This window comes from Apiospora kogelbergensis, assembly GCF_038363985.1.
Source record: "Apiospora kogelbergensis strain CBS 113332 chromosome Unknown utg000002l_segment0_segment0, whole genome shotgun sequence".
NCBI lineage: Eukaryota > Fungi > Ascomycota > Sordariomycetes > Amphisphaeriales > Apiosporaceae > Apiospora > Apiospora kogelbergensis.
Window position 1 is genome coordinate 4,862,398 of NW_027117419.1, and position 22,874 is coordinate 4,885,271.

The 22,874-nt window shown below is 52.3% G+C and overlaps 9 protein-coding genes across 9 annotated transcripts; 4 read left to right on the forward strand and 5 right to left on the reverse strand.

Moving 5' to 3' along the window:
• Positions 1–320: 320 nt before the first annotated feature.
• PG998_004510 (uncharacterized protein) lies at positions 321–1,529 on the reverse strand (the record flags this gene model as incomplete). Its single annotated transcript, XM_066871328.1, has 5 exons — positions 321–621; positions 698–840; positions 900–1,127; positions 1,204–1,308; positions 1,365–1,529. The coding sequence occupies 5 exons, from the start codon at positions 1,527–1,529 to the stop codon at positions 321–323; spliced, it is 942 nt and encodes a 313-aa protein (XP_066735078.1).
• Positions 1,530–2,155: 626 nt separating this feature from the next.
• Positions 2,156–3,959, forward strand: PG998_004511 (amino acid transporter; the record flags this gene model as incomplete). Its single annotated transcript, XM_066871329.1, has 4 exons — positions 2,156–2,358; positions 2,433–2,456; positions 2,518–3,094; positions 3,156–3,959. The coding sequence occupies 4 exons, from the start codon at positions 2,156–2,158 to the stop codon at positions 3,957–3,959; spliced, it is 1,608 nt and encodes a 535-aa protein (XP_066735079.1).
• Positions 3,960–4,883: 924 nt separating this feature from the next.
• PG998_004512 (uncharacterized protein) lies at positions 4,884–8,655 on the forward strand (the record flags this gene model as incomplete). Its single annotated transcript, XM_066871330.1, is given in 4 exon segments — positions 4,884–5,048; positions 5,071–5,352; positions 5,372–5,934; positions 5,991–8,655. The coding sequence occupies 4 exon segments, from the start codon at positions 4,884–4,886 to the stop codon at positions 8,653–8,655; spliced, it is 3,675 nt and encodes a 1,224-aa protein (XP_066735080.1).
• A 1,392-nt stretch (positions 8,656–10,047) lies between these two features.
• PG998_004513 (uncharacterized protein) lies at positions 10,048–10,912 on the forward strand (the record flags this gene model as incomplete). The annotated part of the gene is made up of 2 exons (XM_066871331.1): positions 10,048–10,070; positions 10,624–10,912. The coding sequence occupies 2 exons, from the start codon at positions 10,048–10,050 to the stop codon at positions 10,910–10,912; spliced, it is 312 nt and encodes a 103-aa protein (XP_066735081.1).
• A 2,321-nt stretch (positions 10,913–13,233) lies between these two features.
• Positions 13,234–13,917, reverse strand: PG998_004514 (carbohydrate esterase family 3 protein; the record flags this gene model as incomplete). The annotated part of the gene is made up of 1 exon (XM_066871332.1): positions 13,234–13,917. One exon carries the CDS (start codon positions 13,915–13,917, stop codon positions 13,234–13,236), a length of 684 nt encoding a protein of 227 aa, XP_066735082.1.
• A 23-nt stretch (positions 13,918–13,940) lies between these two features.
• PG998_004515 (carbohydrate esterase family 3 protein) lies at positions 13,941–14,390 on the reverse strand (the record flags this gene model as incomplete). Its single annotated transcript, XM_066871333.1, has 2 exons — positions 13,941–14,101; positions 14,168–14,390. 2 exons carry the CDS (start codon positions 14,388–14,390, stop codon positions 13,941–13,943), a joined length of 384 nt encoding a protein of 127 aa, XP_066735083.1.
• Positions 14,391–15,974: 1,584 nt separating this feature from the next.
• Positions 15,975–17,533, reverse strand: PG998_004516 (GTP-binding protein; the record flags this gene model as incomplete). The annotated part of the gene is made up of 7 exons (XM_066871334.1): positions 15,975–15,994; positions 16,047–16,083; positions 16,139–16,344; positions 16,405–16,768; positions 16,834–16,976; positions 17,036–17,258; positions 17,321–17,533. 7 exons carry the CDS (start codon positions 17,531–17,533, stop codon positions 15,975–15,977), a joined length of 1,206 nt encoding a protein of 401 aa, XP_066735084.1.
• A 397-nt stretch (positions 17,534–17,930) lies between these two features.
• On the forward strand, positions 17,931–20,338 carry PG998_004517 (uncharacterized protein; the record flags this gene model as incomplete). Its single annotated transcript, XM_066871335.1, has 4 exons — positions 17,931–18,029; positions 18,093–19,474; positions 19,672–19,870; positions 19,952–20,338. 4 exons carry the CDS (start codon positions 17,931–17,933, stop codon positions 20,336–20,338), a joined length of 2,067 nt encoding a protein of 688 aa, XP_066735085.1.
• Positions 20,339–20,659: 321 nt separating this feature from the next.
• Positions 20,660–22,225, reverse strand: PG998_004518 (uncharacterized protein; the record flags this gene model as incomplete). Its single annotated transcript, XM_066871336.1, has 1 exon — positions 20,660–22,225. The coding sequence occupies one exon, from the start codon at positions 22,223–22,225 to the stop codon at positions 20,660–20,662; it is 1,566 nt and encodes a 521-aa protein (XP_066735086.1).
• Between the last annotated feature and the right edge of the window lie 649 nt (positions 22,226–22,874).

The following is a 22,874-nucleotide window of genomic DNA, read 5'->3' on the forward strand; positions in this document are numbered from 1 at the left end:
ACTGCTTGCTGGCCCCGTAATGTTAGAAGAGAAGGGATTACCGATGCTGGCGCGAAACTCTGCCTGACGTGCTTGACAAGAAGCGGGCCACTACCCGAGCTTGGCATTGGCTTCCAAACCCTGTCTCAACGAGTCATACAGTGCATTCTGTAAGATCCGAAACAAGAACACTCAGTCAATATGTGGCGTGCAAAAACAAGCAGCACACACGTACACTAGAAGTTGGATATGTGTTGTCCTAGGGCTCAAAATCCGTGGATAATCGATGATATTATTCCTAGCTCATTCCGCCAAAATGAATCCAGAGCCATTTATTCCATTCAGCTGCTATGAGCAGAAACACAGGTTGTGGAATTGCTAGGTCCTGGCGTATGACAACTTTCTGTCGTCAGCCTACCGAGGCTCAATTCCTCTTCGGACCTTACGAGGCTTGGCACTCGAACAACCCCTGCCTCAAGACTCTCCATAAATGGTTTGAGATAAGGCACACACGCCGTTATCACACTGATGGAAAGTGTAGTTTCGTTCAAAATTACCGGGATTTTGTATCTTCGAGTCACGTCAGGGCTTGGGAAAGCTCTGAAGAAGATGACCAACTGGGCGATAGCTGCTGCGACAACCCTAAAGAGCCATAAGAATCAGCTTGTGGTGCAGAATATTCAGGGGGGGTCTGGATATCACCATAAGTATATCTTACAAGAGTCGACTGAGGAAAAGGGACAGCACAATCGCCTTTCTCTTACGGGATATCTGGACCTTCAATAGGACGAGAAGATACAGGGCAGCAATGAAGAGCTCTGACAGCATGTTGATGACAGAAACATAAGACCACCATGCCCTCTTCGAAGGTTAGCAAGTGCATTGGTGTGATTGTGAAGACATGTTGATTAAGAACGTACCCGATCAATGCAACGACGGCCGTTGACGTGGTCCCACGGCCTGGGTATCTCGCATTGGAACAACGAGATGATCGTGGACGACACGAACCAAACTCCAATGAGTCCAGATAGGCTCTGGTGTATGCAGCGAGACAGAGTGCCTCCGCTTAGTCGTTGGATGAAGACGAGAACAGACCATTTGATTATGGCAAGAGAGAGGACGAGCAGGACAGTGCTGGCGTACTCCGTCTGGTAGATTGAGCCATCATATCAGTTTAACTCGACTACGATGCCAGAGGCAAGACCAAGATAGGGGATTCCATACTTTGAGATAGTTGTCCTTCAACTCTTCACTCAAGGAAGCCCAAGGTTTCCCAAGTCCTGCAGAAACACCGAGTGCAGTCGATATACATTCCGCAAGGTATACGTTCTAGAAGATGCATTAGTTCCGCCTCCAATCAGCACTATGTAATGTGGAGATCGAACCTGTGCCAGGATTATGAGCCAATCCTCTTGAACCAATTTCCGCATAATGATATACTTCATCCCCAGCCCTACCACAGCACTGAGGGTTGCGGCCGTAAAGATGAACCATATCAAGAATTGCAGGAACTTCTCTTGATAGTCTGCTGTGTTTGTTGGGGGGATCATGTTTGCCGTGGTTGACAGGAGGCAAGGTATTGTGGAACAGTTCTGGAAAAGGAAAAAGAAAACGTGGTGATAAGGGGTTTGGTCAAACACCCCATTGAGCTGCATGTCGCAGGGAGTCGAAAGAGCCCAACCCGAAGGCCGAGGTCGTTAAACAAACTGCAGATCGTGTATGCACCTGCTCGGACCGGCTCAATTTCTTCTGCCGCAATTCGGTTACCAACCAACCGCATGGAAAGCGGTTTGCCCCCGTCAACCCCCTGTCGCTTCGACACGACCCAATCACACGGGTCTCCAATTTGTTTGCTGCAACGGTCGACCGTCATGTCATTTAGCTTGCATGGCCGTGCTGTACCTCCTTGCATGAGGCCTGTTACATGGCGCGTCTCCGATTTTTCTCGCTACGCAGCAGCCGAACTGGCTCTCTGCTCGAGAGACTAGGCTCTGAGATTTCCCATTTCCCCAAATCTCTCGGCGCCAACAACCAACATAGATATCTGCCAAGTCGCCCTATAGGCCCGACCAAGTAAATATTGGTCGCTTCCATATCATATCACCTTTGAGAAACACAAAGACATCGATATACCGAGAGACCTTTGCGACCGCCCAATTCGATTACGATCAGCACCATGACGAGCGACTTGGAAACGAAGGCGGGGCCGTATGTCAACGGACCGACTTTGGTTCGCCAATATTCGCCTACCGAACATTCTCGTGACGATGCGGCCCTGGCGCGATTGGGCAAGAAGGCCGTTCTCAAGAGAAACTTTGGTTTCCTGACTATCATGGGTTTTAGCTGTACAGTTCTGGTCACTTGGGAAGGGTGCTTGATGTACGAATCCCCTCTCCTCCCAATTCCTTCCCCTCTTTCCACGCAATTGGCACTGGCGGCTAACTGTTATACAGAACATTCCTGACGGGACTACAAAAGTAACACTCTTTATATCCCCTCTCTCTGTCAGTTAAGTCGAAGTTTACTGACCTCCAAAAGTGGCGGCCCTTCTGGCCTTGTCTACGGCTTCTTGGTTGTATGGTTCGGCACGTTCTCCGTCTTTGTGGTCATTTCAGAACTCGTGTCCATGGCACCCACATCCGGTGGACAATACCATTGGGTGTCCATGCTGGCGCCGCCCTACTGGCGACAGTTCTTCGGATACATGACGGGTTGGCTGACCATTGCCGGCTGGCAGGCTGCGGTGGCCTCCGGGATGCTCATGAACGGCACCATGATCCAAGGCCTGGTCTTACTCACTCGTCCGGAATACGCCGACCACATGCAGAACTGGCACGGGACACTCATTTCCTGGGCAGTGGTGATGTGCGCCTTTGCCGTCAACGCCGTCATCGGGTCCGTCTTGGCTAAGTTCGAGGGGTTCGTCCTGATTATCCACCTTCTGGGATTCTTCGCCATTCTGCTTCCCCTTATCCTTCTTGGGGAACACACTTCCGCCGCTGAGGTGTTCGACACTTTTTTGAATTCGGGCAATTGGCCGACTCAGGGGCTTTCCCTCAGCGTTGGTATCACCGGCGTCGTATTTGCCTTTCTCGGGGGCGACGCTGCGATTCACGTGAGTCTATATCGCCATTGCTATCGTCCAGTGTTACTCTTTGCTAATGCCCACGCTGCAGATGTCCGAAGAAATCGAAAACGCCCCGGTCGTCGTACCTCGCTCGCTCTTGTCAGGACTCATGCTCAACGGGTGCCTGGGTTTCGGCATGGTGGTGACGGCGTTGTTCTGCATGGGTGACATTGACGCGGCGCTGGCCGAGAACCCGGTCTACCCCTATATGGCCATATTCCACCGTGCCGTTGGCTCAAGCTCGGGCGCCGCTGCCATGGCGTCCATCATACTGGTCATGAGCTTCAGCGGCATGACTGGCGCCGTGGCGTCCACTTCCCGCGTCTATTGGGCCTTTGCTCGTGATCGCGGCCTCCCGGGTTGGAGAGTCTTGAAACGGGTCAACCGTCGGACCCATATCCCGTTCAACTCGGTCCTTCTGACTACCTGCGTCGCCATCCTTCTATCCCTGATCAATATTGGGAACCAGACTGCCTTCAACGCCGTCATGTCCATCTCCATCGCCGCGCTTTTCGGCTCCTACTTCTTCGCCTCCTCGTTGCTATTGTATAACCGACTCACGGGCAAGATCCAGGAGCCACTCAATGACGGTAGCCTCACCAATACCATAGGGGAAACCATTACTTGGGGTCCATGGCGTCTTCGCGGGCTCCTAGGGATTGCAAACAATACCTTTGCTTGCATTTATTTAATCTACGTTTTCTTCTTCAGTTTCTGGCCACCTATCGCTCAGGTCACCCTAGAAAACTTCAACTGGGCGGTCGTGGTGTTTACGGCGGCGATTTCATTTAGTCTCTTGTACTACGCAATCTGGGCGAGGAGGACCTACCTGGGACCAATCATTGAATTTTGATTGGAGATAAGCCCAAAGCTTTGAGGTCTTCCTTGTAGATGACACAGATTCATGGAGCCTTACCGCAAGTTTCTCGGCTGAGAAGCCCCTTTCGTCAGAGCTGAACAACGAACAGGGGTATCACAGCTATTAGGAAGCGGGACGGCATTGGCAACGTTTTAATCGAGGGGTAAGATATTCCCTCTTCATTGGTGGCCTTCTCAAGAGCCTTGTTGGCTTGTGGCTTGGTTCGGACGCCATGGTGTAGTTCATAGCCTGTTTTCGGCACGTAATATACTATGACTGCGTCCTACTCGACAAGGGTGCGCTATTTTAAGTAAAGCACTTACTGATGCCCCCAAACGCCAAAAATGACTGCTACCTTGCCGCCCCCAGTACCCCAGCCCCCATATGTAACAATATAGACGGGCCGAAGATCAGCACACAGCCGCCCGCTACGCCTGGGTGGGCAATGTGCGATGAAAGTGCACTTTGCTGTCTCTTTATCATTCCCTTCTTCGAAGTCAAATTCTCGCCAATGGTTGACCTTACAGATCATGCCACCTCCCACTTTTTGAAATACTCTTTTGCAATATGAACAACTCAATTCCTATGAGCCAGTCCACAGGACAGCATGACGAAAGACCGACTCGGGGCTCTATAGCGTACAGCGCAGTCTCATCATTACAAAGTCGCGATGCACCAACACCTACCAATGATCACGCACAGGTGTTGGACGATGTAGCTCAACTTGGGTCTATATCACTCAATTCTGGATCGATCCAGAACAGGCCTGAAGATGTTGATTCACTGCAAGACTTTCCAGACGACTGGGAAGACACAAACGATACTACATACAATAACAACAATGATCCGTCAGATCGCCTTGAACGTCTTCCAGAGCCGTGGCTGCCCCTTTGGCTCCGTCAACCTACCTTGATCAGCATGGCAGTATCACTGTTCATTTTGGCGGCTGCCATACTTGGGCTATATATAGCATCGACCAGAAACCAGGGTCTTGGATCTGCCTCTCCCAATGATAGTATTGTATATTTATGGAGGTATTTGCCAACAACGGGTCAGTTTGACAGCACCTCTACACCTCAGTTTGTAAGACACCAAAGTCTGGCAGATTCTAACGCAATTTTTCGCAATAGTGACAGTCGTACTACTTGCTGTATGGAACGGAATTGACTTCTCTACTCGACTACTTCAACCCTGGGCCAACCTCCAGAATGGCCCAGCACCGGCGGAAAGCACGCTGCTCCTGGATCTGTTGACTCCGATGCTACCAGTTATGCTTTGGACTGCGTCTAAACTCAAGACCTGGCCGTCTCTATTGACTCTATCAGCTGTACTTTCACTGGACGTCATTGCAAGTACCCAATCAAGCTCGCTGCTGACAAATACACAAGTTCTCTAACATCCAATAGCGGGTTTTATCTACTGGTCTGTTTCAGATCAATACGGTGCCTATAGTCAGACATGACTTCCCGCTACTGAAAGACGCAAATTTCGACGTTTCGGGATGGAACGCCAACGTGAACGACAACGTGACTGCGATGGTCTACTATGGCATATGGACTCAAAGGCTACCCTTGCCCGAGTGGACTTTCGACAACGTAACGCTCGAACCGCTTCGCCCGTTGTCCGATACGGCCAAAACGCCGGGGAACAGTTTATACAGGGGCACAACTAAAGGCTTCATTTCGAACATGGAGTGCGAGGAGGCGCACATCGACAGCGGCGGGGTTCGAATCACCAACGATTACACCAATATGGCTAACATCACGTTCGAGTCGCCATCGTGTAAAGCCGAGGTCGCTTTACCCCTGATAGACCCCACGACTGGCATAAAAACGTGGAAAGCCGCAGGAAGAAATCCCAACAGAAGCTTTGTCGGTACCTCTCAATTTGTCACCTGCCCGGATCGTTCTCGCAGGTTTCTAGCTTCGGTCACTTTGGTTGACAGCAACATGAGGCTTCTCCAGTCCAGGTTAGCACACGAAAGACAGCATTCCCTCTGTAGTTCTTTTTGCTAACCGTTGTCAGTTCCCTTTTCTGCCGTCCCTCGTACTCTGTGCAGAACGTCAACGTTGAGGTGGCGCTGCCGGGAAACCGGCCGAGGGTAGATTGGACTACCTTTAAGGCCGGGACCGTTCAACTGGAACATCTGGACCCGGTGGACTTGTTGTCAAACATCGTGAGTTCTGCCAGAAGCGCAGGATTTCCAACGGTGAAGCAGCCTTCCAATACGTCGGTGTACAATGACCCATTTCTCCGGGCCGCTTCGGTTTCCCTTCTGAGGGACAACCTGGATACAATTTACCTGGAACCATTTCTCGACCCCAAAGTGATGATGGAACACATTCGCAATGCTTTTTCGGGCATGGCGTCCATTCTCGTCCACAATCGAGTGCTTAGCGCGACAGAGCAATCTTTACTAGGCACATCATCCCACGACGAAGCTCGAGTCCATATGCCACCTGGCACCGCGCTTCCCATTTTCGGGTTGCTGGTGCTGTGCGCGCTGTTCTCGATTCTGCTATTAGTCCTACGTCCTCGCGGGATTGTCCCTCGCGACCCTAGGAGTATCGGTGGGATAGGCATCATATTACGCAACAGCCGCGATTTGCGGCGGCGATGCGGGCATGGCTTATTCCAACTTCGGCAATCCATCCGTGACGCTGAGTTTTACAGTTACGTCTTGCCAGGAAACAGGGCCAAGTTCGTCGTGGCCGAGATCGCTGCTAATGATCGTGAGGAGAAGCGCACGTGTCCTAAGATGGCTGCGCCTAACCAGAATCAAGAACTTTGGCAACCAATAGTGTTGGCCAATTGGTGCCGAATCTTGTCCATCGCCGTACCGCTGCTTCTTGTTGCTGCCCTCGAGTATATTCAACGCGCTTCAGACAGATCCAATGGGTTTGTTGCGATTCCCAATGCAGCCGCGGCGCATTACTCGGTCAACATCGTACCGGCGATGGTCATGTGGGCTACAGGTGCCCTTTTCTCTTCTATCAACTTCAATATATTGCTACTATCACCTTACAAGTCCATGGTCGGAGGCAAAGCGTCAATGGGCCAGGGTATTTTGAGCCACAACCTCGGACGCCTTCCCCTGGTCTCTCTTTTAGTGTCTATCCGTGATAAGCACACTTCTGCCTGCTTTTCCGCCATAGGGACAATCATGGGTACTTTTCTAACGATCGTGGTGGCTGGCCTCTACAGCGTTACGAGTATCGATGTCGAAACACAGGCGTCAGTACGACGCACCGACAGCTTCGGCATGAAATGGGACGGGAGTGCGTTCGAAGATGGCGGCGCTGCACAAGCGCTTAGCCTCATCACATGGCAGAACCTGACGTATCCGCAGTGGACATACGACGACCTCGTCTTTCCCATTTTGTCCATGGAAGGCGTGGAAGCCGGTAGCACCGAAACCGGCGGCGGGGTAAACGTGTCAGTCCCGGCGAGGAGAGCTTTCTTGCAGTGTGACGCGAGCGAGCCGGAGAAAGTGACGGTTGGTGTCCTCAGCAACCTCAGCTCGTCTTTCACCATCTTTACAGAACTTCGAAGCCGGTGTCCGGGGAGCACTGGCAGGCCCATCCCCACCAGAATCGGTTCGACTATTTCCAACCTGACTGGTGTGGGTGGGCAGCTAGGCCATCTCTGGGAGACTGCAACGATTGCCCAGGGTGGCCCATTCTCCGGCAAGCCCCCACCAATCAACAAACCAGGGTGTCACTCCTTGATCGCCTACTATGGCTCATTCCCCTCCGAGTTCACGCACAGACAAGCACCGTTTAATCTGTCTTCCAGCGAGGCCCGCGTGACGACCCTTGCATGTACTCAGCTCGTCCAGGAAGTAGACGTCACGCTGTCTCTGCAAATTCTCGCAGGCGGATCACTCGGTGTCGACCTCAACCGAGCACCGATCCCAGACGAGGGAACTGCCCGACTCGTCAACGCCGGGACGCCCGACGCTTCCAACGTGCAGGAGTACCAGGTTGCGTTTCCTATTTCCTACTATTTCCGCCCCGTGACCAGCGATGCCGGGGTGCTGCGGCGTCTGCAAACCCTGCGCGGCCTGGACGGCTTCTACCAGGCCGTCGTTCTCGGGGGAAGGGGCCGGGATCCCGACGACATGGTGGGGCGCGAGAACGTGACCCGCTTGATCGAAGCCACAAGCAAGATGTACGGCCGGTACATGGCCCAGGTGATGCATCGAATCATGCGCTCTCCGAACACGACGGGCGGGGAATCCTCGGCTTCGCAGCGGACTTTTACCGCCGCAGCTACCCACTCGCAGACCCGGCTTCGCCAGAACGTGGGGCCCAAAGTGGCGCTCCAAGTTCTCCTCGGACTCATGTCGGCGTGTGCCGTGGCGACGTGGCTGGCCATGCGCAACACCAAGTTCCTGCCGCATGAGCCCGGCAGCATCGCCGCCGCCGCGGTCCTGGTGGCTGGTAGCGATCTATGGGGCTGCGATTACTACGGGGGCCGTCAGAGTAATAGTGGCCGGGAATCGCCAGTCGTGCCTGAAGGGGCCGAGTGGATGGACGATAAGGAGCTGGCAAGGGCGGGTTGCTGGGGGAAAATGAGATCTCATGTAGATTCGGAACTCGGGACGATGGGTCGGTGGGCATTGACATTATACGTAGACGCCGGACCTAGGAAAGTTCATGTTGAGAGATTCTCTGGATGGCGGTGTTGAAGGGATGACCAGAAAGTCACTGAACCCCTAGAAAAAAGGCCCTTGACAACCAGTAGGTCATGTATTCGATGTAGCTACGTTGGAAACAATAACATGCTGTCGTCTTCTTCGTTCCTATATCATTGCGTATAAGAAACTAGGCTCACAAAGCATGGGACATACATCAGGTATTGAGTTCTGTCCAGTGTGAAATTCTAAGGTACTTGGATAATACAGCCCTCCAACCCATAAATAGAACTTAGTTTTTGACTGCCAACCTAGCAAATTTATACCTTATGTCTGTTCGATCAGCCTCGCCTCAGTCGAACCGTATGATTTCGAAAGCACTAAGTCGATTCGAGCGGTCGGCAAGGCGTTCCGCCAATTCGGCGACAGGCTGTAAATTCTCTTCTGCCCTTCCTTTTTTAGTACAACGTCAAGCTGTCAACACAACAGAAATGAAACGTGGTATAATAACGGACTCCCAAAAGATGGGCACGCGAACCAGAGCTATTAAACTTAATGGCCTTAAAATGTCTCAACGACATAAACATCTACCATATGGACCCGGATGGATTGAACTAACCTTGATGGCAGCTTCCATCCGGTGACTCAGGGCTTCCTGTACAAAGAGGCCTGCCTCACCCCCTCTCTTGTCTAGTCAAACTGTCACAATCACCAACACCACTTTCATCATTTCCTCTCATATCTGGCAATTACCATCCCCAGATCCGCACCCGAAAGCACCCCTTCCATTGCCTCTTCTGTCGTGGCAGTCACGCCAGTGCCATCTTCAATGACACCAACGCCGACAACGACACCGGTGCCAGAACCGCCGATGACATGGGCGTGTCGCTTTAATATTTATTCTCTCTGGGCCACCCTGGTGATTTTCTTCTTCATCTACATCATCCTCTACGTGATGGGCGGTTGGGAGGGGTCATACCATCGACAAGACAGCGAGAATCGACCCGAGCAAGTCGAACTACCAGTCTATCAGCCTAAAGAATGACATAAAACATGCTCTACAAGCCTTTGAAACTTCTCAGCTGGTGGCAGTCGATGGGAGGGTTTCAACAAAATAGAGCTCCCGGGAAATGAACCAACCAGGGGGTGGGAGCTCGGTGACCATGAGGGTGCTTGTTCGACTAGAAAAGTGCTCACTATTCCAAACGAAATGACTTCTGAGTCAGTCTTAAATTTGCTATGCTACACTAGATTTGTTGTATCTATAAAAAACATAATAGTTACTGGTGACTCAGGCGCTGATGGTGTTTGTATTCGAAAGTTTGTATGGATCTGGGACGCTGTGTGCTTGACATAAAGCATGCCTAAAAGCGAGCAGGAGCCTCTATATGCAATCTCATACTGCCCGCTGTGTTAATTAGATGTCATCCAGATAGAAATCCAAGAATGAAGACGGAGATCCCGACGACGTCCGTGTTGGTATCTTATATACAGATTGTGCTTCGGTCACCAAGTTTCGTTGTTGAGACCGCGGCTCTGTCAATTTCCATAATTTTCACACCGAGGGACGTGTGGCAATCACGATACCCCTTCTATTGCTGGATGGGATATCAGTAGCTTGGCTTTACCCTGGAACGACGTGCCTCAACCCACGCACACATGTCTTTGAGCACCAGAGAACCTTCAATCCACATTTTGGGCACTTCTGGGCCCTAAGAGGAAATCATTGCTTATGCCTCACAAATCATATTTTTGATTTTCTTATAAGAAGGGCCTTACCTCAGCAGAACTCCCTAAGCGTAAATAACACCCTTCTCTTTTTTCTATCGAGAAAGATCCCTTAATACCTGTTAAATTCAGTCTTCCACCCATCACTGGAAAAGACAATCGCTTGAAGACAAACATACAACGCACACCACATATCAGCCAGCATTCCTGACGCTGCTTAAGGTCATCTTGATATTCCCAGTAAGCGAAGTCAAAACAAATTGGATCGATGGTGACATCTAGCTAACATTGCAGAAGTGTAGCCTATCCCCATGATGGACGCCCAAGGACCGATGACTCCCAAGACAATGCGAAGACCCCCGGGTCTGGCAAGCCCAAGTCCAACGATTCGAAGGAGCCCTGGAAGATAACGAACCCCGCCAAATGGCGTCTCCTCCCTCACCTTCGCAAGGAGAAGACAAAGGAGCAGCTGGAAGACGAGCGAGCTCAAGCTCTATACGACGAAGCCCAGATGCACAAGCGGGCTTTCGACGCGGAGGAGCAATGCCGCGAACTTGCCAAGGACTTGGAAGAGGCCCTTTAATGAAGCTGCCGAGACCATATCGGAGCTTCAAGACGAGAACCAAGTTTTAGAGAGGGACTTAGATGAGACATATAACCTCTTGACAAAGGCAGAAGAAGACAACGATGAGCTTCACAACCAGGTGGTCAACTTGTTGCTAGTCTACCAGCGGCTTCTCAACGGACACCCTGGGCTGTTGAGAAGAATCCGTGACTAGCAATAAGGTGGCCACCTAGTTCTCAAAGGAAATTGTTGAATACAATGGAAGTCCACTTGGTGGTATATACACTTCACCCATGTCTTTACTGTCGATTCTCTATGTATGGATCTTGTGTCATAATATGGGAGAATATTCGACAACAGATGCCAATTGATGATTCCTCCTGGCGTCCCCCGTATAATACATACCCTACCTTTGACGAACCAAGCTTCTGCAATGAATAACTCTATTACCAACGCGGCAACCGCCGCGGCTAAGGTCACCAGACTTGTTTGTGGTCATCGCCTTGTTAGAGCAAAACCAGTGATTCCAGACCACACAGCCGGTGCTTGTTTCGCAGAATCCGAAACAGCGGCGATAATTACAGAGTAGCTCACGAAGTTGATTGGACCACTCTACATATGTTGGACAACCGCAAATAATTGGTATTGTCGCCGCCGTTTGACTGGTTAGGAAGCACTTTGAGGAAGAAAGTCTCCGATCAGAACTACGCTACCGCCGGCCATTCCGATGAGACGGTCCGCCAGCTCGAAGACGAGCTGGACGATTTGACGAAGACTAACAACGAGAACTATCATGAGGCCGAGGAGGCTGCCGAACTGGCCAAAACCCTAGGGAGAGACAACGACATGCTACACAATGCGTTGGAGGATACAAACAACCACCTAGTCCAGGCAGAGGAGGAAAATGAGGGGCTTCGCCATGTTGTGATAGCTTTGTTGATTCAGAACCGGCAACTGCGGAACATGCAGCCGGGCTTGTTCCGCAGAATTCGGGATAAGTGAAGCTATTATTGCTGGCATAGAACGTGTAGAGTTTAAGCACTGAGTTGATTAAATAAGAAAGGAAGAGAGCTCTGAGAAGCTGTTCTGGGATGTAACCATATTTATGTACAAGCATGGCATGTGACTGCTCTCCCAACAATTGTACTGCCAAACTCCCTTTCCTTCATCGTGGATTTTCCGTCTCAACTTTGAGTCAATGCATTTGATAACCCCCCAACAATTCATTGAGGGTAGCTCCTATCCCTGTGGGATCATGAATATGCCTTAATCATCACCAGTAACGAAATTGTGTCAGCTCAAGAGTATTTCAAAACGAAAAGTCTCAGATGTAAATTCTCAACCAGACTGGATGCTTGTGTATCACTTCCAGCCCATACCAGAGGTACACGGCCCGTAGCAAAATCCCTGGCCGAGTCTTCAACGAGAAAAGACTCCGGGAAGTGGCCATTCAAGCTGGTCCAAACGCCACGGCGTGTGAGAGTGAGGACCGGTTTACGTTTGTGCTCAATCTGAAGCATCGTGTGACTAGAACAGCAAATCTTTGGATACCAGGCCGTTCCGTGGCATGTTTTAAAGTAGCAGTAGAATGAGAAAGCGAAGGATGGAAAATGGTAGGACTCTAGCGCTGCGTGCGCTGTATGCCTCACGACGTTTATTAAGCCAGCCTTTGGCAGTCCTTTTGTTGGGGTTTCGTGACATTATACCAACATTAGAAGAGAAACCTAGAGAAAAGTTTTACTATATTTTCATTGAATTTGCTACCAATATCCCGAGACCCCGCGTCGTCTCCTTCGTCCGACAAGTGTCTGCGGTGTTGGGCCAAGTAAGACCCGTCGCAATAGATTTCATTGCTCCTCGACGAGCCCGTGCTTGACAATTGGATAAAACATCATCCGAGCGTCAGGTTTGCATGTATGACTGCCACAGAAATGATTTGCCGATAAAGATGGCGATAGTACATTGCTCGGTCGAGGTGAATAGGTGTGTCTGGATGTCGATGTTGGACAGTGCCGTAACGCAAAATCTCTCACATGTCGCAAACCAGGCTGATGAAGATGGAGACCGGCATATCTTACCCATGTCCCTGAAGATATAGATCCAGCTTCCAGATGAGTACTGTAGACAAATCCTGCGTTGCGAATGCATGCACGCAATCTGTTGGGGACCAGCCGCAAGAGCTGGGCGCCGGACTTTCCATCCCCCTCCATTAGCCCACGGCTATTCTCTCAATATTATGTTGCTGGCCGTATGGAATGTTTCAACTTGACGGGTCGAAATCGATAGCTTTCAACAGCCAGGCTGGTATTAAAGTGAAGCCGATGAGAGCATGCCCTTGCTTATTTGCCCCACAAGTTCGGATTCGATGTGATGCACAGCTCGCGCTTCATGTGCAAGAACCGCCGCCTCTGTTCGTGGGCTGCCGAGTGCCTGGCCGTCTTGGACGTAGACCCAGCACCGCCCTTGGGGGCCGCACCATCGTCAGGGACACCGGCGAGAGGCTCGGGAACCTGCAAAAAGTCCAACGAGTCGGTGTGCTGAACGGCCTTGGTGTAGATGCGGGCCATCTGCAAGTACCCATCGTGGGTGGGGTGGGTTCCGTCGTCGGTGATGTCGGACAGCTGGAGGGCGTCGGGCTCCTGGCCGGAGTAGTGCACGTCGGCCACGACGATGGGCAGGCTCTCGGCTTTCAACCGGTTGTACAGGTCCCAGTACTGCTTGTTGATGTCCAGGATCAGGGGCTCGCAGTGGGGGATGCGGCTGGGGGTCAGGGTGCTGAGGACGAACGCGGCGCGCGGCGACATGGCGAGTAGGTCCCGGATGTAGCTCTCCATGTCCTTGCCGGCCGTGTCGAGCTCGTAGTTCATCAGGGCGTTGTTGATGCCGGCGTTGATGATGAAGACGTTGGGTTTGTACTTCTTGACGGCGGGCCTGGAGCGCTCGTGGAGCTGGGACACGCGCACGCCCAGGTAGGCCTCGACGTCGTTGTCGGGGAAGTCGCCGACCTTTTGCGACCCCACCATGTTGACGGACACGTTGAGGGCGACTAGGGCGTCGCGCAGGGGCTTGCGGAAGCCCGTGTTGCCGGGGAGTTTTCGCCGCGGACGCTCGACGCCCCGAGGGGCATAATGCGGAGTGCGGTGCCATTGGCGATGCTGCCGGGGAATTGACGTCGGTCCGCTGCGCTAGTGGGTTTGGGTTTGGCTGCTGCCACGGGCGTTAGGTCAGTCCCTGTCTCGGGGGTCAATGGTGCAATGGGGCCGAGAAACTCACCGACGGCTGCTGCTTTGTCGTCGTGATGGCCTGCAAAAACGCCGGTCGCACCAAGAGCTTTGCGAAGACCATGTAAGCTTGTGTCGTCAGTCTCGAGACGCGAAAGAAACAAACCAATTAAGATGATGGCGACGACGAGGAGAAGAGACAGCGTCGCGAGCACCCGCTTGGTGCGAAGAAAGCCGAACCGCCCACCCGACGACTTGGCGCCGTCTTTTGCCATTTTGTGGTTGTTGCGAACGGATCGGATGAGGGACAGGAATGAAGAAAGGATGGTCCTCGTTCGGTCGCCAGAAATCTGGATAGATGAAATAAGTACGATGATCCCCCTTAGCCGCTTGAAACGTACGCGTACGTGGATAATCTTGGGGGCAAGCGGGTAGATGCCGCAATGCCGATCCTTGGTTATTTGTTGGTTGCCTTGCTCAGCTAGGTCGCTGGATGCCTTGGCTTGGTCTTGGCCTTGGGAGATTCAAGAAACTGAGATGGGCAGAGGGACTGACGCAATTGATCAACCCATTCGATGACTTGAGGCAGAAGGAAAACATGTCGGCAATTCGGCTTCATATCGATCATGGTTTGCTTATCATCCGTCAATTGATTGCGATGCACACAGCAGAATCATTGGACAAGACGGTGTGAGCAGTTTGAATGCACCCACCAAGCGTTGCACGGCATGTCTTTCACTGCTGAAATGTATCATTTCTTCCAATGATGTCCGACGCGAATTAGATAAGATAATGAGAAATGCGCATCAATGGATCCGAGCATGTCATCGGCTGGCGCGTCTGCCCCCCCGGGTTTATTACCCCACGGCCAGGAGTAGCTAGCGACTACTTCTGCTCCTACCACTGCAACCACCTAATTATCTGTTTTCGGTTGTGCGCCGCACTCAATCATTTAATCCAGGCCTTGCAACTTACTTTCAACACCCCCGTAATTCTACAACGATACTTAATAGCCTTAGGTTATAGCTTAATTACATAAGGTATAGAATAGTTGGAACTAAACGTACTACAACGCAGTCTAGCACACCTCACCACCACCAACTGGGTTCTAATGTTAGGAGGCCTTTTCCCACCCGAGAACGGAAGCCGGAGTAGGTACGGGGCCTGCCATCGCTGCTCGCGGTTGCGCCTGGGCGTTGGCGAGTGCAACTGGCTTGGTGGAAACCATTGTAGTGGCTTTGCCGAGTATCCAGGCCCGGGCCGGCGGCAGCTTCTATCGTACAATAGTTGCAAGCAAGCTACTACGAGCGATGCAGCATCCGGTCAAAGATTTCGAGGCTTATCGAGGATGTTAGTCCCATCAAGGTTCTTAACCTTAAGAGCCATTCCGGACTGACACAAATGGCACATCTATTCCTTGAAACGTTACAATTAGATTGCTGACCATTAAACCCTGATCAACAAACTTCATTTCGAGCCAAATATGCGGTCTGTTAGGATTAGATAACGCTTGCTAGTAATAGATATCTATAGTTAAATCGAAACTCTAGTAACCCTGGTCTACCAAACGCCTCCCAGGCGGTCGACTTGTAGGGTCGACGCCCTATCCTGCTCCCAAGCTCTTTCGTACTCTTTTGCTACCTTGTTTATCCTAGTACTTACTCAAGCTCTCGGTATCTCTCAATAATGGCGTCGATTGTGATGGCAGTTCCCATATCATGGAACGTAATGCCACAGATTTTGGCGGTCGAGGTGTTCCCGACGCGTATTCGTGGTTGATATAAGTTGGGTCGAATGGGCTAGTAGTAATACTGCTCACTATCCGCCCTTATAAGGCTGCCAACCTCAAGACGCTATGTCTATTTCTTGTTCGAAACGTCTGAAGCAGGTGGTCAGCAGGGTCTTGTATCAGACATGGCTTTGAAACTTACTGAACTGGAAGTGGATGATATCTCCGTCTTGGACAACCTGGAGAAAACAATAATCAGCTACTGCAACCTTCGGGGAGAGGATGGGTACCTACATAAGACTTTCCTTCTTGTCGGTACTTGCCGGCAGCCTTGATTGGGGCCATGGACTTGGCACCTTCACATAGATCGTGGAAGTCCTGGTAGGCGACCACTTCGGCCTTGATGAATCCCCTCTCAAAGTCGCTGTGGATAGCTCCAGCAGCCTGCGGTGCCAGGCAGCCCCTTGGGACCGTCCAGCATCTGATCTCTTTCTCGCCAGCTATATGCACAAGTCAGCAGGGTGGAGTCCACCAAAGGGCTTGGCAAAGTATGAGCATACCGGTGAAGTAGTATTGCAGGCCGAGCTTTGTGAATCCCTCAGTGATGATCTTTTGCAGCTTGGAGCCAACCTTGCTCTCCTTGAGGAACGCGGCCTGCGCGTCTGGGTCATCCTTCATGCTGTGGATCTTCTCTTCGAACTCGACGGAGAAGGGGATGATGTCTCGGGGAATGCCACCGTGCTCGGTGACCCACTTGGCAATGGACGGCAGGTACTTGCTCTTCTGCCTCAGGTAGTCCTTCATCGTCAGGTTGACGAGGTAGATGACGGGCTTGGTGGTGATGAGCTGGATCTTCTCGTTGATGAGCGCGATCTCGGCCGGCGTCCAGGTTCCATCCCTGACAGGCTTATCTTGTTCCAGCATCTATCTCACGAGCGTGAGCATACAAAAACGGGCTGAACCTATGAGGCTGAGAATTCTGGGCTTACAGCTCGGATCTTGGTCGTCGTCTCTGTGAAGAGAGGGAGCATCTTGTACTTGCCACCTGCCTTCCTGACGAGTGCTTCCTCGGCAACGATTTGCTTGTCCAGAATGTCTAGATCCTTCTTGCAAAGCTCGCTTTGGATGGTAGCTATAAGAAAAAGTACTAGATTAGCTCCGTCAGTTTGGGAGGCTTGGCTCTGAACTGACCCAGGTCCCGGACGGGATCGATCGAGTCATCGACGTGTAGTACTTGATCGTTGTCAAAGGCTCTGACAATGTGGAACATGCCGTCAACGGCCTGGATGTGGGACAGGAAGGCATTTCCAAGTCCTTCTCCTTGGGAGGCACCCTTGATCAGGCCGGCAATGTCGGTGACCTGCAGATAGGCCGGGTACGAAGATGGCGGCTTCCAGAGATCACAGAGAAAATCCTACATGTATTGGCTATTCTCAGCCATCTATTAGGAGGTTTCTACCGAGTATCTCGACTTACGTATCGAGCGTCGGGAACAGCACATCTCGCCTCGTTGGGCTCAATGGTACAAAATGGGTAGTTTTCCGCGGCGGCGCTCTGCTCGGTCAAGAGATTGAAAAGACTCGACTTCCCCACGTTGGGCAGACCAACGCATCCCATCTTCAGGTTCTTGCGAACCCTTCCGAAAGCAACAACATTGTCCGTGACGGCTTCGACCTTCTTGGGCGGCATGGTGACTGTTATCGGTCAAGCGCAAAACGAACGTGTTACTATGAAGCTTCAGATCTTGAAGTCTTGGAATCTCGGAGGGGTTGAAGGTCGAAGGAAGAAATCTATCTTTAGAGAGGGGTCGCTGTTTTGAAAACATCCACCCGCAGACTTTTAGGAAATGGCCTGACAAGAAATGGCCTGACAATTCACTTCTAGGCCCACCTAGGCGCATGGATAGAAGAATTTCAGGGTCTTGGTGGGGTTCAGTGGGAGGCCAGACAGAAGCCAGAGCCTAGACCACAGCGGTTGCTTAGCTTACTTCTTACTCGCCCGATATCCATTTCGGGGGTGCTGGGTACGTCTCACTCAGCTTCATCTTCAGCAACCCCGCAACTCCACTGCGAGGCATTGCCGACACATGCAGCGCGAACAACTAGGATCCAATGATAGCCGGCAAGCAACATCTGCGCCCCCAGCACCCAAGCAGCAGGCTTGCCGGCAATGTCGACTACGCAAGGTACGAGAACGCTATATCCCGAACGACTTGCCAAGCAGCTAACCATGCACCACGTGGCGGCAGGTCAAATGTGATCGGAACACATCCGGCAATGGCTGTGGCCCATGCCAGCGCCTCCGTCTCGCCTGCGCCTTTCCTGACATTGTCGGTGGCGGCGGGTATGATGGCTCATCTGGGACAGATGGCCTGACGCAGGCGGGATTGAGGAGACGGCGGACGACAAGGGCGTGCAACTCTTGCAAGGCCGACAAGACCAAATGCTCAGGGGCCCAGCCGTGCGCCCGCTGCCAGTCGTACGGTAGACCTTGCAGATACCCCCATGCCGCCCGAAGCACTGCGCCGCCCTCCCGGGATAGGAGGCGATATTCAGGCGATACTTTGACTTGGTCTGAGTCAGGCTTGTCAGTGCTGGAGTCGCCCACGGCAACGGATACTGCATCCGTGCCATTGTCGACCAGAGTTGACGGCGGCAACACGCGCGTGGACCGACGAATACCAGTTCCTTCATCTTCTGCACAGCGCTCTGCCATTGCCCCATCAACTCAGGCAACCACGCCTGGTTCAGTGACGAACGAAGGTGCGCTTGATAGGGAGACTATCCGCACATTCTTAGATGCCTTCTTTGATGGCCCCACTGACGCCAGCTCGCTGCCTTTCTTGCACAAGGCTACCATTCTATCACACTGGCTAGACAGCACCCTCGACGAGACACTTTTGCTAGCAATCACAGCTTCAGGAATGCATCTAGCACCGGAATTGATGGCCGAAAGTGCGACAACGGCTGAGAAGCTTATGGCACGTGTACATACGACGTTACTACGCAACATCGGCTCGCAATCGACGGCGCAGCTACAGACGCTGATGCTTTTGGTACGATATCGTTTCGCCGTCGGTGCCGTGACCGACGTATGGGTTTTGTTGTCCATTGCAGCACGAATCGCCTTCACGCGCCGCCTTAACCACGAGAACCAATCAATCGATCCAACGGAGCAGGAAGGATTGCGACGGCTGGTATGGTCAATTTTCTATCTCGACAAGGTGCTATCAGGAGGAGTGGACGACCTCGTCGTCTGTCCGCAGGAACGCATGCATATCCGCCTGCCAAGTAGTGATCATGCCTTCCAGTACGGTTTGCCATCGCAAGCGGGGTATCTCTGCGACGGCCAGATCCCTAGTCGGAGCCAAGGCATTCCCGGCAGGCAGGTAGATGAACTTGCAGGGGGCATGGATGCCGTGTCTTACACCATTCGCCTACAAGCCCTACGCGAGCGCGTCCTGTGTTACACCCAGCGCGTACTTCAATTGGGCGCCTCACCGGTCGACAGTGAGCATGAGGCGGCGGCCATCGATCAAGCACTCGAAGGCTTCCGTGCAGATCTGCCAACGGTGCTGCAGCTGACGCCGCGGCAGTTGGCAACCATGGTCCACACGCGAGAGGCCACCGGGTTCGTTATACTGCACACCAAGAGGCTGCTTTGCCGCAGCGACTTGTATCGCCTCCTAGTGCCGGGTCTGCGCGAGGCGGTTTCGACAGCCGCCCTTGAGGCCACTCCCCCGCATTCGTTGAGGCTTATCAGCGGGAATGCTTTCGCTCCGCCTTGGAGCTGTGCGAGATGTTGGCAGCCGTGCACCGCCTCGACAGCCGGCGGCCCATCCGAGATCCGGCTCTCGCCGTCGCCATTTATCAACTTGCCGCGCGCATGCACAAGCTCCGCCACCTGATGTCAATGGACAGTAGTGAACCTGGGGCCGCCGCCGAACATGTCGCCACGTTGCTCGCTGATGCCCTCAGATTGACGGGGCCGGTGCGCAAAAAAGGGGTAGTGTGGATTGACCATTGTGTAAGTTGAGACTCTCACAAGAACTATTAGCATCCCTCATCGCTACCTACTTGTTAATATGGTTAACCTTTTCTGACTCAGCTTGACAATGCCGAGCGCTATATTGCTTCCCTCAAACGGGCACAGCACAGCCAGCCTATCACCAGGCAGTCTTCACAATCCCGAGAGCAAACACCACAGGGGCCTGACCTCTCACACCAGGCGCTGCGGCAGAACACTAACAATGCTGCGGTCAATGCCGGCAGCAGCTTTTCTTACTCTGCGCAAGCGCCGCAAGCTTCACGAACAGGAGACCCTGCAATACTCGATGGTCGCCAGCGCTCCCAAGATGCCACAACCAGTTATAATATATCGTTTAACGACCAGTCATTCGTAGGAACAGCGATGTGGGATGATGTTGTGGACTACGTGGATCTGGATTTAGTCCCCCCGTCCGACCAAAATTTGCTAGCATATTTCTCCATGTAGTCGAGAAAGTTCTGTCGCACCTCTATTGCGCTGCGCTGCCCCCTGTCAGGGCCACCTACATATATATAACAACGTACTCAAATTTACGATCCGGGCCATTGATACTGCAAATGGAGGAGAAACCAAGCTCCGTATCAAACATCCAGCGCCTATTATTATCGACACATCCAAAAAATAACCAGCAAAGGAGAGGTGGCCACAAGAGAGAGTAGTAACTGTCTGATCTTACTATCCATAAAACTATGGAAGACTATTAAATATACTTACTGCATGGTTTGTAACGCCCAAAAGCTCAGAACTGGGTTTCCACCTCAATTTAGCCTAATCAGTGGCATCAACCCGGAAAGATGCGTTGATAGATAACAAAAAGCTCAGGACAACTCCCCGAAATGCGGCACAATCCTTCGTCCTGTCATTGGCCGTAAAAACAGCATCCCATTCGTTTGTAACCTCTTCGGACGTCTTATCCAGGACCGTCAAACACGATTTCACCAGCTCTGCATACCGCGTGCCCATCTTCACCGGCAACTCCTCAGATGCGATTTCGATGAGAGCGTTCTTGAGACGCTCCGGGCCAGCCCCAGTGGCCAGGAGTTCCTCGGCCCTCTCGGAGCGCCTTCTTAAGGAGGCGTAGTCTCTGAAACCTAGCTTGCGGCTCAGCATGAGGGACAGTGTTGCCCTTTCGCGGTTGGCATCGTTGTCCCGGAACCTGTAGACCAACGTCTCCCAGAGCCCAATTTCCAGCAGGCACACGCCTAAGCTGTAGATGTCATGCCCCATATTCCGCAAATGGTTGGCCGTCCTCATCCCTTGCTGTTCCGGGTGGCGGTATACGTCGTTGTACCACTTGTAGTCCATCGCGGGACGGTGGCTTGCTCGTTTGACGATGGAGTCCGAGTGGAAGAGGAAAACCCGCCCGAACCCCGGTGGGAGCTGCGCCACCTCTTCTGGGGCCCCGTTGCGATCCGCGTGCAGCCTTTCTGACTCACGTCTCTCCTGCGGCGAGCGTGTGGGGTCTTGAGGTTTATCCTCCTCCCCTGGCTTGCGCGACCTCGACCCGAACACTAGCCAGTTCCTTCTGCCAACCTGAGAAGCACCGCTGGGGATCCTTCTGATGCTGTGGTTGCTTGGCTTCTGGCGAAGATCATGCTTGGGCGCATACGAGGGCAGGTTTTTGGAGTTCGATTGCGCCTTTGAGCTTCGGGAAGTCAAAGTCCGTATGATTCCGCTTGGGCGCCAACTGGAGCGTCTTTTTAAATTCTCCGTCTCAAATGGTTCCGGCTCAGGAACGGTCGCTTTCGTTATGGGGGCTTCCGACACCTTTTCCGACACCTTTTCCGGCTTAATAAATAGCAGCGTGTCGGTGCGGATCGAACGGTGCGATAGACCGGCAGTATGGAGCTTGAGCAGTGCATCTGCCACGTCCATCGCCAGCGCGTAACGAGCCTCGATAGGTGCAGACCTTCTGGGGGACGCATTCGAATCCTCGAACAACAAATCTCGGAGTATTCTGATGCTCTTTATCTTGCTGGGGAGGAGGAACAGGGCCCGGTGCCCTTGAAAGCCTATGCACGGAAGTAGAGACGAAGGAAATGGCGCGGGCTGTTCTCGGCTTCCCTTGAGGGGCTCGAACGTCCACCAAAGGAGTTGGGGTATGTCCTTCACTTTTTCTTTCAAATCCGCGCTAGACATCCCTTTTTGAAATGACTCGACAAAAACGTTCACCTTGGTTGTTCTTTGGGCGTCGCCTTGCGTCCAGCTCGCCTCAACTTTGTAATAGCCGACAGGATAAGAGCCGCTGGGACTGTGTCCAAAGAACTCCCGGCGTTGAGGCTCAGTGAGGAAGACGAAATCTCTCTGCTGAAGCTCCTGAATATTCGGCGCCATCTCAGCCAGCGCAATGATGCCATGAATCGTGTTGAGATTCCCTCTTATCTCTTTAAACATCTCCGTCGCATCCTTCTCTCGCCAGATGGACCAAAACAGCCTCGGAAACAGATTGTCTGGATTTCGGCTCCTGATGTACTCTATCGCTTCGCCTAGGCTTGTCTTCAACTCTTCTGCTGCATCATGAAGGGCGTCTGCAACCCTTTTCTTCAGCACCCCAGACTCTTGGGAGCGCTTGACGGCCGTCTGGATGAGATGCAGCTTGGTTTCTAGGAGCTGCCCCCGAAGGTTTGGAGCGTAGAGTGCGCCTGATGAGCCATGTCGAAGCGATTTATCAACTCCCGTAGCTGGTATGCAAGGCCAATGGAGGCGTCAATTGACCCGAGGATATCCATTCTACCGACAGATTTGTATCTTGAGGCGAGAAGCTGAAGTTTTCGTGCGTTATTTGGTATGATATCCTTTTACAGGGAATGAGTAAGGCTCAAACAGTGAAAGGTTCTCTGGAAATGAGAATTGAGTTGATCCAGGGTTCCCGGTCTATTAAATCCCCTTTCATAACGGTTTCAAACTCTAGCCTGATGGGTGCTTAAGGCACGCGTAGGCATGGGCAGGGACGCAGCGTCCCCAGGCAATATTCCTGCGGTGT